The sequence below is a fragment of the Peromyscus eremicus genome, chromosome 9 (assembly GCF_949786415.1).
Source record: "Peromyscus eremicus chromosome 9, PerEre_H2_v1, whole genome shotgun sequence".
Classification (NCBI taxonomy): Eukaryota; Metazoa; Chordata; class Mammalia; order Rodentia; family Cricetidae; genus Peromyscus; species Peromyscus eremicus.
Genome location: NC_081425.1, coordinates 65,721,807 through 65,734,380, shown reverse-complemented (window position 1 = coordinate 65,734,380; position 12,574 = coordinate 65,721,807). Strand labels below are relative to the sequence as shown.

At 40.4% G+C, this 12,574-nt stretch overlaps 2 protein-coding genes across 3 annotated transcripts in view; one reads left to right on the top strand and one right to left on the bottom strand.

Moving 5' to 3' along the window:
* The window catches only part of Rnf17 (ring finger protein 17), a 119,892-nt gene extending 114,197 nt beyond the window's left edge, over nt 1-5,695 (top strand). Inside the window, exons 34-37 of the mRNA XM_059273571.1 lie at nt 179-314; nt 2,771-2,960; nt 5,006-5,105; nt 5,499-5,695. Of these exons, the coding sequence (XP_059129554.1) occupies nt 179-314; nt 2,771-2,960; nt 5,006-5,104 (425 nt within the window). The 3' untranslated portion in view covers nt 5,105; nt 5,499-5,695. The remainder of the gene's footprint in view (nt 1-178; nt 315-2,770; nt 2,961-5,005; nt 5,106-5,498) is intronic.
* Nucleotides 5,696-7,108: 1,413 nt separating this feature from the next.
* Cenpj (centromere protein J) overlaps nt 7,109-12,574 on the bottom strand; it is a 39,664-nt gene continuing 34,198 nt past the window's right edge. For both annotated transcript variants that reach the window (XM_059273573.1, XM_059273574.1), the window contains exons 14-17: nt 10,335-10,475; nt 10,175-10,259; nt 9,969-10,089; nt 7,109-7,486 (exon numbers count right to left, since the gene is read on the bottom strand). In XM_059273573.1, coding sequence (XP_059129556.1) covers nt 7,294-7,486; nt 9,969-10,089; nt 10,175-10,259; nt 10,335-10,475 — 540 coding nt within the window. In that variant the 3' untranslated portion in view covers nt 7,109-7,293. The remainder of the gene's footprint in view (nt 7,487-9,968; nt 10,090-10,174; nt 10,260-10,334; nt 10,476-12,574) is intronic.

Here is a 12,574-nt window from a genome sequence, read left to right as displayed (position 1 = left end):
TCATGAGAAAAGTTGATAAATGTAGGCAGAAAAGAAGAAGCTATCACAAGGCTAGACACTCAGTCTTCAGTTCTGTGTGGTGACCATATGTTATACATTTATTTCCTTGTACTTTCTGTATTACAATTTTTGGAAGAAAATCAGTTTTATGATTTGTTCCCTTTTTCTGCTTTTTCAGAAATGCCTTGCCTCGCAGAATATGCTGATGGTTTGTGGTATAGAGCAAAGATTGTTTCCATTAAAGAATTTAATCCTTTATCTGTCCTAGTACTATTTGTTGATTATGGGTCCACAGAGAAGCTCACAATAAACAGGTAAAGGGGGAGAAAAATTTGAATAAAATGCTTTTTAAAGCATATTTATGTACATGGGGTATATATTTCTGTGGGGATGTGTGTGCCTATGCAGAGGTCAAAGGTCAATATTGGTATCTTCTGTTGCTCTCCACCTTGCTTTATGAGACAGGGTCTCTAACTGAGCTTACTCTCCATTTCAACTCGATTGGCTGGCCAGCAGGCCCCCAGGATCGGTTCTGGGGACACAGGCTCAGCTGTTTACATGAGTGCTGGGGACCCAAACTCTGGTCCTCACGCTTCCATGGCAAGCACTTTACTCACTGAGCTGTCTCCCAGGCCTAAATAAGGAGTCTTTGTTTTTAAACAAAAAAAGTTATTTTAAAGTTGTTTATAAATTAGGAATTTCTTCATTCTGGCAATACATTATTATGAAAATACCTCTTGATTCTAAGACCCTGGAACTTTTGCTGGACCTCACAGCCAGAATTATGATACACATTATGAGGTTGTTAAGACTTGAGACTGCTATGCAACTGTATACTCAAAATGCATGTTTAACCTGCCTTAAAGGGACAAAATAGCTGGGTGGTGGTGGTGCACACCTTTGATCCTAGTAGAGGCAGGCAGATCTCTGAGTTCCAGGCCAGCCTGGTCTACAGAGTGAGTCCCAGGACAGTCAGGACTACACAGAGAAACCCTGTCTTGAAAATCGGAGAGAGAGAACAAAAAACCAACCTTACTTGCCTTGGGTTTCCCAGGTAATCAACTTTTACAACCTAAGCTAATGCAGAGCTTTAAATTGTGTACTCTTCCATGCCTCTGACTCAGAAAACAATGTATGTGTGCTATGAGAAATCATTTGTTGAAACAACAAATAGGTTGAAAATCAACCTTATAAAAATGAACATCTATCATATATGTTGAAAGCAACATACAGATGTTGCTTTATAGTGTTTGTTTATTATTTGTGCCAGTTGGGATGGGTTGGAGTCAGTAAGGTTTGATCCTTGACAAAATTCTGTTAATTTCTGTAAGGCATCCCTCATTTCATTCCCATGTGATGCTTTCAGTGCTGTTCAGTAAAAGAGGGAGCACACCTTTGTTAAGGATACACAGAGACACAGGAACAGACAGATTCATAAGACAGCATTCAGGCAGGCACATACAACAGACAGAGGACAGAGACATGAAGTACATGGGGTAGAGGATTCAATCTGGGCTCATTCTTGGTTAAATTTCTCCAAGGGAAAGTGCTTTTCTTTTCCTTAATGCAACACCTACTTTATTGTTGACTAGGTTTTGCACTAATGCATTCAAACTGATGCATTCATTAATTTTACATCTATTTTATGGGTTGTGTGTATGTGTGTGCACACACATGCCACAGTGCATATGTTGAGGTCAGAAGAAAACCTACAGGAGTTATTTCTCTCCCTCACCACATGGGATCCTGGAACTGAACTCAGGTCTCAGGCTCCTCAGCAGCCAGCCCCCACCTGCTGAGCCATGTCACCAGCCCAGATTGAGAATTTTTAAAATATATCCATTTTGTTATTTTTAATTGTGTGTATGTATATGGGTTTATGTAAATTAATATAGGTGTCAGAAGAGGCCACAGGTGTCAGAAGAGGCCACAGGTATCAGATCCTCCTGGAGCTGGACTTTCAGGTAGTTGTAAGCCACCAGACATGGGTGCTGGGACTCCAAATTGGGTCCTCTGCAAGAGCATTATATGCTTTTGACCACTAAGTCATCACTCCAGCCCCAAATTTGGAATTTTTAATGTAGATTTTTATTTTGATAAGATAGGTATAAAATTTACCATCTTAGTATTTTAGATGTACAATTAATTGGCTTCTAAATAAATCCACAATATTGTTCAACTTTACACTTTGCATTTCCAAAACATTTTAAATCAATCTACATAGAAATTCTGCCCATTAAATAGTCATGCTCCATTTCACCCTCAGCCCACCCAATAAGCTCCTTTCTGTCCCTTCTGGTTCTATTCTTCAAGGTTCATCATGTGGCATATGCCACAGTTTGCTTCCTAAGGCTGCTGTGTGTGTCTCTGTCTCAACTTTAGACATCCTTCATGGGGTGACACTGGCTGCTTTTATCTCTTCCTGTTTATTGTGATAAGGCTGTAATGAACATGAGTATATAGGTACCTTGTTGAGACTCTGCTTTCAATTTGGAATATATACCAGAGATGGGATTGCTGGACCACATACTCTATTTTACTTTGTAAGGAACTTCCATATATGATTCTCCATAGCAACAGTACCATTTTACATCACTAACAGTGCCTACAGGCTTCGGTTTTCCTGACTTTTCTTGACTGCTCCTGGTGTCATCTTTGCAAATTCCAGTGTCATAAAACTTTTCTTGTTTCCTACTGAGCGCGATATAGTTTAAAATATGAGATTTGAATTGTGGCATTGTGATCATTTTATCAATCTCTTTTCTAACAGACTACGTCAGATTCCTGTTCAGCTTATGCAGTATCCAGCCCAAGCCATAAAGGTTCTCTTGGCAGGGTTTAAACCGCCCTTAAGCGACTCAGGAAAGGCAAGAATACCATACTGTCCCAAGTGGAGCATGGAAGCATTATGGACTATGATAGACTGTCTCCAAGGAAAACAACTTTATGCTTCCTCTGTGGTAATTACCTATTTTAAGTAGCCAAATTATTTTAAAGGTATTTCCATAAGACCTACTAACTTTGTAAAGTTTTGTTTCTGCTTAAAAATAATAGTTAAAGCATATAAAGCTACATAGACTATAGAAGTTAAGTCTTAAGGCTAGTTAAATGTTTTTATTGGGGGCTTGGGATGGGACTCAGTGGAGCACTTGCCTCACATGCACAGAACCCTGGTAAAACAAGTGTGGTGATGTACACCTGTAATCTACCATTCAGGCTATGCAAGCAGGTGGGTCAGAAGTTCAAGGTCATCACCCTGGGCCCTGTCACACCTACCAAAGAAAAAAGTTAGTTTTAACAAACTGTATTATCCTAAAGTGATACATAATGATTAATATAAAATAATAAAGATGCATATCCTATAATCAAAGAACTTTCAAGTTAATGTAAAACAGACATGCATAGCATTAATCAGAGGTAGGATCAAAGTACAGTAGAAGTATAGGTAACTTTGTAGGCTGGGGAGAAATGTAAGAAATGATTATTTCATCTTGAGAGACCTGGAAAGGTGTTTAAGAAACTTCTTAGTAGGCACTCAAGTAACTCACTAAGAAAGTGTGCCCAGAAAGTGACAGACAAGCTGCATCCTGAAAGCTGAGGAGAGCTATGGTCAGAGGGGCTGGAACTGTAAGGTATCTAGACCTGTATCAAAACTCGAGGTTACGGGGCTGGAGACGTGGCTCCGCTTAGGAGCACACACTTGCTGCTCTTGCAGAGGGACTCAGGTTTGGTTCCCAATGGCTCACAACTACCCCGTTCCTGTCAGATGCCCTCTTCTAAGCTTGGTGAAACTGTATACACACTGTGAACTTAGATACATGATGCCAGAGTACTCATACACATAAAGATAGATTAGTTTAAAAGATTAAAAAACAAAAACAAAAAAAAATCTCCAGATGGTATCTAAAGTAGCAGACCTTTCTTTTTAAGCTTAGCATACTACACAGTAGTATCCCACAGGCAAGCAGGAACCTTGTTAATATCCAACAGGCAAGCAAGAAGTTGTTTTGCATAGTATTCTAGAACTGGAAAGTTTTCATACACACACACACACACACAAAAAAAAAAAATCTATTTCTGGGTTCTGGTTTAATATTATAGAACCCAGGACTCCCAGACCTTCTAGACACAGCCCTGAGCTGGGATGGTGATGTAGAAGGTACCTTTTGGGTTACCCTTGGTCTTTATGACTGGTTCAGGTCCACCTGCTTCCCTCCTTCGTGTTCTCTGCCAGGTCCTAGGACGAAAAATCATGCACACTGCCTTCCACAAAAATGAGTTCATGATGAGACAAAGCTATTACTAGAAAATGCTTTTGGAAAACTCCTGTTATATATCATGCTTGCTGTACATAGTCTAGACAGGGTGTTTCTCAAGAAGGCAGTGAAAATACAGACAAGCTAAGTACTTATTACAAATACTGATTTCTTCACCTCTATGACTAACAGCCAAATTTTAGTTTATGCATAGCAGATATAGTGTATGGTGTATCAAATGTTAAGGTACTTTAACAGGTACAATGTTATGAAAGACCATTGATTCTATCTAGGCAGGAGAGACTTGAGGTTTCATTAGCTTTAATAGAGGAGGAAAGTGGAAGGAATAGGGATTTAGCAGGAAACTATCAAAGATGCCCTCTAAAGGTAGAGTATAAATTAGTCTTAGGTGCCTTTCTCCCTGGTCAAAGCCATGGAGGAGGGCAAGGGCAGCCAAGACAGTATTGTGTTTTATTTGCTGGGATTGGTTTTTTGTGATCTTCTGCTTCTGCCTTCTGAGTGTTAGGATTACAGGTGTACTTTTTTGATGGCTGTATTTTGTTGTTGTTGTTATTGTTTGCTTGTTTTTGAGACAGATTTTCTCTATGTACCCTTGGCTGTCCTGGAACCCTCTCTGTAGACCAGGCTGCCCTCAAACTCAGAGATCCCCCTGCCTCTGCCTCCCAAGTGCTGAAATTAAAAGTGTGTGCCACCATTGCCCAGCTGATAACTCTATCTTTTAATTTTAGGCCCAAGCACCAGAACAAATAGTGACATTATATGAAGATGAACAATACCCAGTTCATATGTCCTTGGTAGAAATGGGGCTTGCAGATAAAGATGAATGATGTAAGTGTGCATACTTGGTCACCACATGACCGCTATGGCAGAGATTAATGCTAAATTGCTTATGAAAGCATCTCAGATATTCTAATTTCTCAAAAGATGATGTTCTACAAGAACTGTTCTCTAGATTTTGTCACTCTAGGCCTTCCTGCCTCTTGAACACCATTATGAATGACCCCTTGTATTTGTAAATGTGGTCGGGAATGGCTGTCATGGGTGCCCTAGATGGGAATGGGGCAAGTCAAACAGGACAGTAGGCACCACAAGTAACTTATGCTCATCACCAAGTAGCAGGCATACAGAACTACTGGGGGACCCAGCCAGCTAGCCAGTGGTTCAGTTAGACTTGAATAAAGCATAAAGGCAAGTCTTACAGGAACATTTTCTGTTTTTCAGATGTGCAAGAGCACCTGTAGCTGCCCAGAAGAAAGTTTTCAGTTATATTTGTGCCATTTCAGGTTTGACTTTAACTTGCTCTGCAGTGGCATCATTTTTCCTCCTTTAGTCTTACTTGTTAAATTGTTAAAGAATGTTTTCTTTGAAACATTTTTGTTTTTACTATAATTTCAAAATAAAATTTAGGCACATAGAAATTTTAGTTCATGTTATTAATTAAGGTTTTACTTACGAAATATCAGAACTGTTGATGGTCCTGCACTATCTCACCCCATCAGCCCCAACTCCCTTACAGAGGTGTGATTGAGCTATAGTTACATAAGTCTTTGTTATTTAGCTGCATGAGTCTGTAGGAGTGAGCACTGTGAAACCCAGGTACCATTTCCACTGTGGCTCTGTGTGTTGGTGGCACCTCTACCACACTAACCTCACTGCCCATCTGAGTCATGGTCTTACTGTTAGGTGCTCAGGTGGCTACTGGCTTTGCGTGTTCTTCTCAGTTGCATTCTCCTCTAGGCCCTGACATGTGAGAAGTTTTCCCTATATTTGCGCGGTAGTGGGATTTGCTGGGTCAGGGGGTTACTTTTGAAAAAGTAGTTACACATTCCTGAAGATGGCAGTTGACACCTTTTCCTTTGAAGTTTATGTCTTACTTAAAAATTCTTCCACAGCCTAAAGTTATATATATATATATATTATTGTTGTTCCCATTCTGTTTTTTTCTTTTCCTTTTCTTTATTTCTGGTTTTTCAAGACAGGGTTTCTCTGTGTTAACAGCCCTGGCTGCCCTGGAACTGGCTTTGTAGACCAGGCTGGCCTCCAACTCACAGAGATCTGCCTGGCTCTGCTTCCCAAATGCTGGGATTAAAGGTGTGCGCCACCGCTTCCTGGCTGGCCACATTCAGTTCTTAAATCACCTGGAACTGATATTTTTTAATGAGTAATGGTCAATATATTTTCCTGGTTATAAATTTGCCCTTTCTTGGAATATAGCTTACTTGTGCTGCCTACCACCTCTCGGGCAACAACATGAAGGCTCTGATGTGTTCACACCACCTACTTCTGTTCTTGACAAGTTATGCAGCACCTTGGCTGTAACTGCTTTCTCCTAAGACTCCTTACGACTTGTAATATGTTTCGGCCTGTTTGTGTTCATCTCAGTTCATGAGTCTTTGTAGTAAACGACAGTTTTCATTTTAGTATTGGCTGCATGATATTCTGACACTCACTTTCTGGGAAGTCCACATCCTGTGGCTGATGTGCCTGTGGAACAAGTATCTGATACACTTCTTTTACTTCTTCCTGTAAAAACCTGCACAAGCCATGTGTGGTGGCACACAGCTTTAATCCCAGCACTGGGGACACAGAGGCAGGTGGACCTCTATGAATTAATGCTAGCCTGACCTACAGAGCGAGTTCCAGGCTAGCCAAGGCTACACAGTGGGTCCCAGACTCCAAAAAACAAGAACAAAAAAGCAAAGATGTTAAAAAAAAAAAAAAAAAAAAAGTACACAGTTTATAACAAAGTAATAATGATTTCTCTTCCTAATTGTAGAAAGACACATATACTAGAGGAGCTGCTTTTGTTTCAAAGAATGTAAAACGGAAGAAACTGTGTGGTAAAACTTTAATTTTAAAAATCAAACATAATCTTTTACATTTAGACACATACACACACACACACACACACACACACACACACTATATAAATTAAACAACTGAACACACAACAACGTACATACTCGGAACAGAAAAACCACTTAGTGTTAGTTCATGATTAATCCCACGAAGATCTTTACAATTCTGTGTCCATTAGAACATTACCATCTTTGTCCTTCACTCTAACTCGGCCAGATGTGTACTTTGTCTCTTGATGACCGTTTGCATAGACAGTTTTAACAGTCCCATCTGGATATTCTCGTCTCTTGAACTGGGCAGTGTGGAGCTCTCTTTGGCCATTATTAAACTCTATGATTTTGTTGCCATCACTGTAAAATTTAAACCAGAATATTTCTTAAAAACTCTGTCAACAGAACTAGGCATAGTGGTGGGTACATGACTGTAATACCAGCCCTCAGGAGGCTGAGGGTAGGAGGACTGGGAGTTCAAGACCAGCCTGGGCTACAGAGGCAAAAGCCTGCCTTACTGCCATGAAATACGACAGAGAGCTGGAGGTAGCTCAGTGGAAAAATATTTGCCTGGTATGCATGAGACCTTTGGTCAATCCTCAGTACTATGAGAGAGTAAAAAGAAAAGAAACACACAACAGGAAAGCAAGCTAAAAGTGGCCTTTTGATTCTGGCAATTATTTCTTCTCCTAAACACACTCCTTGGTCTTCTTCCCAATACAATTACAAGTTCTGTCTGCAGTATGTCTGCAGTATTTCATTTCAGTTCCAGCTACCAAATTAGCCTTTACATGTGACCATGAAAGTTTCTCTTAATGAATTTGTTTATATTTTTACTATGAAGTGTTTAGCTTTTTTTAATTTTAGATGTGTTCAGCCTCTAAAAAGATTTTCTTTTTTTTTTAATTTAATTTTTTAAATTTTTATTTTGCAATACAATTCAGTTCTACATATCAGCCACGGATTCCCTTGTTCTCCCCCTTCCCGCCCCAAGATTTTCTTTTTTTTGGACAGTCTCTTTATGTAGCCCTACTTAATCTGCAGCTCACTATGCAAAGCAGGCTGTCTTCAAATGCCCTGCAATCCACCTACATCCTTAGTGCTGGGATTAAAGGTTTGGGTATGCCACCATGCCCAACGCAAAGCTGGTCATTGTGTTAAAAATTAGCTCTTCAGGTTCCTTGGGGGAAGGTTAGGATGGCTTCTCTTTTTTTTCACTAAATTGAAGGCCAGCTAAGTACTCTGAACAACAAAACAGTCAAAACATGAAAAAATTAACACAAAGACATGTTGGGCATGTTTATGAGACATTCACAATGAATTTCCAGGCTTAGGTTCAAAGTGCCATGACAATAGAAGCCTGGAAATCAGGAATTCGAAGCATAGATTGGCAGGTGTTACCAGCAGAACAGTCCTATGCCACATGCATGTGTGAGACACACAAATCCATTCCAAGCGTGGATGTTTTTCCTGGATCCCTGCCCCAGCACAGCTGCATTTTACCATGCAGATGATTCAATGGCACACTCCATTTTCAGAACCACTGCTCTTAACTACTATAATACCTGGGATTTGCCTCTGAAAACAAGACTGGCTATGAATTCATCTATGTTGAAGCTAGATGCATAGGTAAATACTTTTATTTTTCTACTTCTTATACAAAATTTCAAATGAGTAAAAAAAAAAAAAGGTTAAATTTGTTCTAATGTTACTCAATGTATAGTAGATTTCTAATTTCTTTTAAACTATTTACTTGCATGTGTATCAGATTTCTACACTAAGGGGGAACACTGCAATGACTATAAGAAGTCACTGTACCACCTGAGTCAGTTTTAGCTTTCTTGGCCCATTAGTATTGTAGGCTTCATATTGGTTGGTGTGTTAACTGTTTTCACATCCTAAGTCAAGAGTGGAAAACTCAAAATTGGATGTGGCAGAGCTTCACCAGGGCTGTGATTAAAAAAGAAGCTCTATTTTATCAGGTTGATTATAGTGCACACCTATAATCTCAGCATGTGGGAAGTGGAGTCAGGAAGATCAGGAGTTCGAGGCCAGCCTAAGCTACAAGAGACTCTGCTTTAAAAAAGTTTATTGGGCAGTCGAGGGCCACAGAGCTAACTTTCAGAAATACAATATTCAAGAGGGCAAATGAAGAGTCTGTTGGCTTTGAAAGGTTTGGATCAAATATGTTAAGAGAGTAAACTGTAACAGAATGGGCAGCGAGGTTCAGAAATTAAAAATACAAGCAAGATAGGAAAGGCTAAACATGGTTCAGTGGCTGTGTCAACTGCACAGTTGAGGGCAGCTTTCCTTCTGTGTCTCATTCTGTTTTCAGGGTTTACTACACTTCTAAACAAATTACTACCTCTCTCTTCCTCTCCTGAGTTCTGTGCAGACTCCCTCTAAGTCCTGTAAGCTCACATTGCTTCTAAACTGCACAATGCAAGCATGTGTCTCACCTGTTCTCAAACTGTCTGTGTTCACTTCTCATCCAACTCACTGAAAGTTCCAGTCACTGGTATATTTTATTTTGTATCTAGAGAGTGTATGCATCCTTGCATGCAGAGAAAAAGGAGGACTCTGCTTTAGTCCCTTAAGACAAGGTCTCACTAAACTGGAAGCTTGCTATTTGGGCCAGGCTTGCTGACTAATGAGCTTTCAGAACCCATCTGTCTTTTCCCCTCCCCCATCTCCAACGCTAAGGTTCCTGGAACATGTGTCCATGTCTTTCATAGGGTGGTAAGTTCCCATGCAGATCTTCCCGACTGCACAGCAAGTGCTCTTCTCTACTGAGACAGACCCCCCAGCCCCAAATGTTTCAGATGTTTTAACAGCACCATACCGTTGCACTCGGACAATTGTGCCATCTGGAAAGATGCTCTCTTCTTGACCATCAGCAAATAAATTCTTAATGGTTTGGTCAGGAAATGTGATTTCTTTTCTTCCATCTGGGAAATGCTTTTCTGTTTTAAAAATGGTTGTTATCAATTTTTTTTTTTTTTTAAAGAAGGTTAGAATTTAACAGAGTACAAAAAAGTAAGTTTGTACCTATTTGTCCACTTGAGAAATGTAAGACTTCAAGGCCTTCCGGGTATGTGGTGTGAGTGGTCTGGGCAGCAGCATAGTAGTAGACCTGCAAAGACATGTAGTCAAGTCGCCCCTTCTCCTGAGATGACGCAGCTAGAAGCAGCACCCTGAGCATACGTACCACTCTCTCATCTGGCATGACCTGCTTCACGTCACCATTAAAAAATGTAACGGTGATGCTCTTCCCACCTGCACTCACTTCTTTCCGAGTTCCATTGGGAAACAGTATAACTCGGCACCCATTTTTATAAACCTTTTCTACCTAAAAAGACACAAGGTGATTATCACTAGGTAAGATTTCCTCCTGAGACCATGCAACAGAGATATGAGAATTCCCTGACTGTTGACACACATCCAAATTCTTCATAATAAAAAGTAAAACATTTTCTAAAAGTAGAGAACACCTTTATTTCATGAGGGGTTATGCCTTTCTGAGTTTGTTGTTGCTGTTCATATGCCATTTATATTAACAGAACCCATCTAAAACAAAACCTCTCCTCATCAACTTGGTACCCTAGAGGAGACTCAAAATATAGCTACTTCCCTTGACTACCCTCCTCAGTCAAGACTAGCCTGAACTTTGGCCTTATCATTTCATTTAAAAATGAACAAGATTAGGGCATATAAAACAGATCTGTCCCTTGGTCACCTCTCCAGAACAAACATCATTTATGTCCCTTCTCACTCCTTTTGATCAGCATACCCACTTTTTCCACTTAGTAACATTTGTAAGGCCAAGACATGAACCAAAGAGATGCTTACAGTGTAAAGGTACTTGCTGCCAAGCCAGAGAAACTTAGTTCAATCCCCAGGACCCATATGTTGGGAGGAGAATAACAACAACTGGAAGTTGTACTCTGACTCCATTTGTTCTGTGACACACACATGCCCACACAAACAACTATAAGGCCAAGCACAAAGTTATGCAGGCTGGTAACAGGTCTGGCTCCAGAACAGTATTACAAAGACCAGAGAAGAGAAAATCCAGGAGACCTTCTACCTCTGTGTGATGTAAGAATGAAGGAAGATAAAGGAACGAGATTCCTCCTTTGGAATATCACTAAATGTTCACGCCCCACAGTCCTGAAGCTAAGCACCATCCACAGCTTTCAAGATCAACTCTAGTCACATACCAGAAGAGTCTGTTGTATGATATTTTGTTTGTGTTCTGACAAAGTTTGCCTGGAGATCAGAGGGCGGAGCTAGCCACTAGTTAACCATAGAGGCCAGGCAGTGGTGGCACACACCTTTAATCCCAGGGAGGAAGAAGCAGGAAGATCAGGGAGTTCAAGGCCACCCTGGGCTACATGAGATCGAGGCAGTCTAAAAAAGAAACAGAGCTGGGCAGTGGTGGCTCACACCTTTAATCCCAGCACATGTGGGAGGCTCACACCTTTAATCGCAGAACTAGTGAGGTGAAGACAGGAATAACTCGGGTAGACACAGGATCGCCCCCCCTTCAGTCTGAGAATTCATAAAGACAGGGTGCCCTATTCGATCTGAGATTTCCTAGAGGTAAGAAGTCTCTGGTGGCTGCTGCTCTGCTTGTCTGGTCTTCCAGCTTTCACCCTCATATCTGACTCCAGGTTTTTATTGATTAAGAATAATTAGGATCTCAAACCTACAGTCACTGGTGGGTTACATGCATAATGTTCTCCCCTATTAGTATAGTGAAACAGAAAAATCCTTATCCCCTGCACCCTAGCCATCATCATGCAACTCAGCATCATGTGACTTATGTTTGTGGTGATGGTGTAAGCCTATGCTGACAGTTACAGATAAGTACGACACACAACCAAGTAAAGCTCACAATACTTAGTAATATGAAAACAGTTATGTGCTGGTTTATGTGCTTTCTGCACTATGCTCTTTCTTTAGAGCATACTCCTTACATAAAAGAATTTACACGAACACCATACTATGTGTTTATATCACCACTGTCTCCGGTGCTTCCACTCATATTGTATCACTTTGTTCACCTAGGCCCCCAGAACAATAGCTCTATCATACACATACCTGTGCTCACACATATACAGTCATACATAGACATGGCATGCCCCAGGCCTGAGTGAGGTAGATGATCTCATTTAGGTCTGTGTAAGCACATTCTAAGAGGTTCCTATGATAATATAATCTGTGACAATGCAGTTCTCAAAACAGGTTCCTGTTAAGTGGCTCTCTTTTGAGAGTATTGACTCTTTATTTAATGCATGGCTATTTGTATTGTACCATATTCTTTTTTTTAATTATTTATTTTTATGAGAATTGATCAATGTTTTGCCTGCATGTCTGTGTGATGGTATCAGATCCCCTGGAACTGTAGTTACAGACAGTTGTGAGCTGCCATGTGGGTGCTGGGAA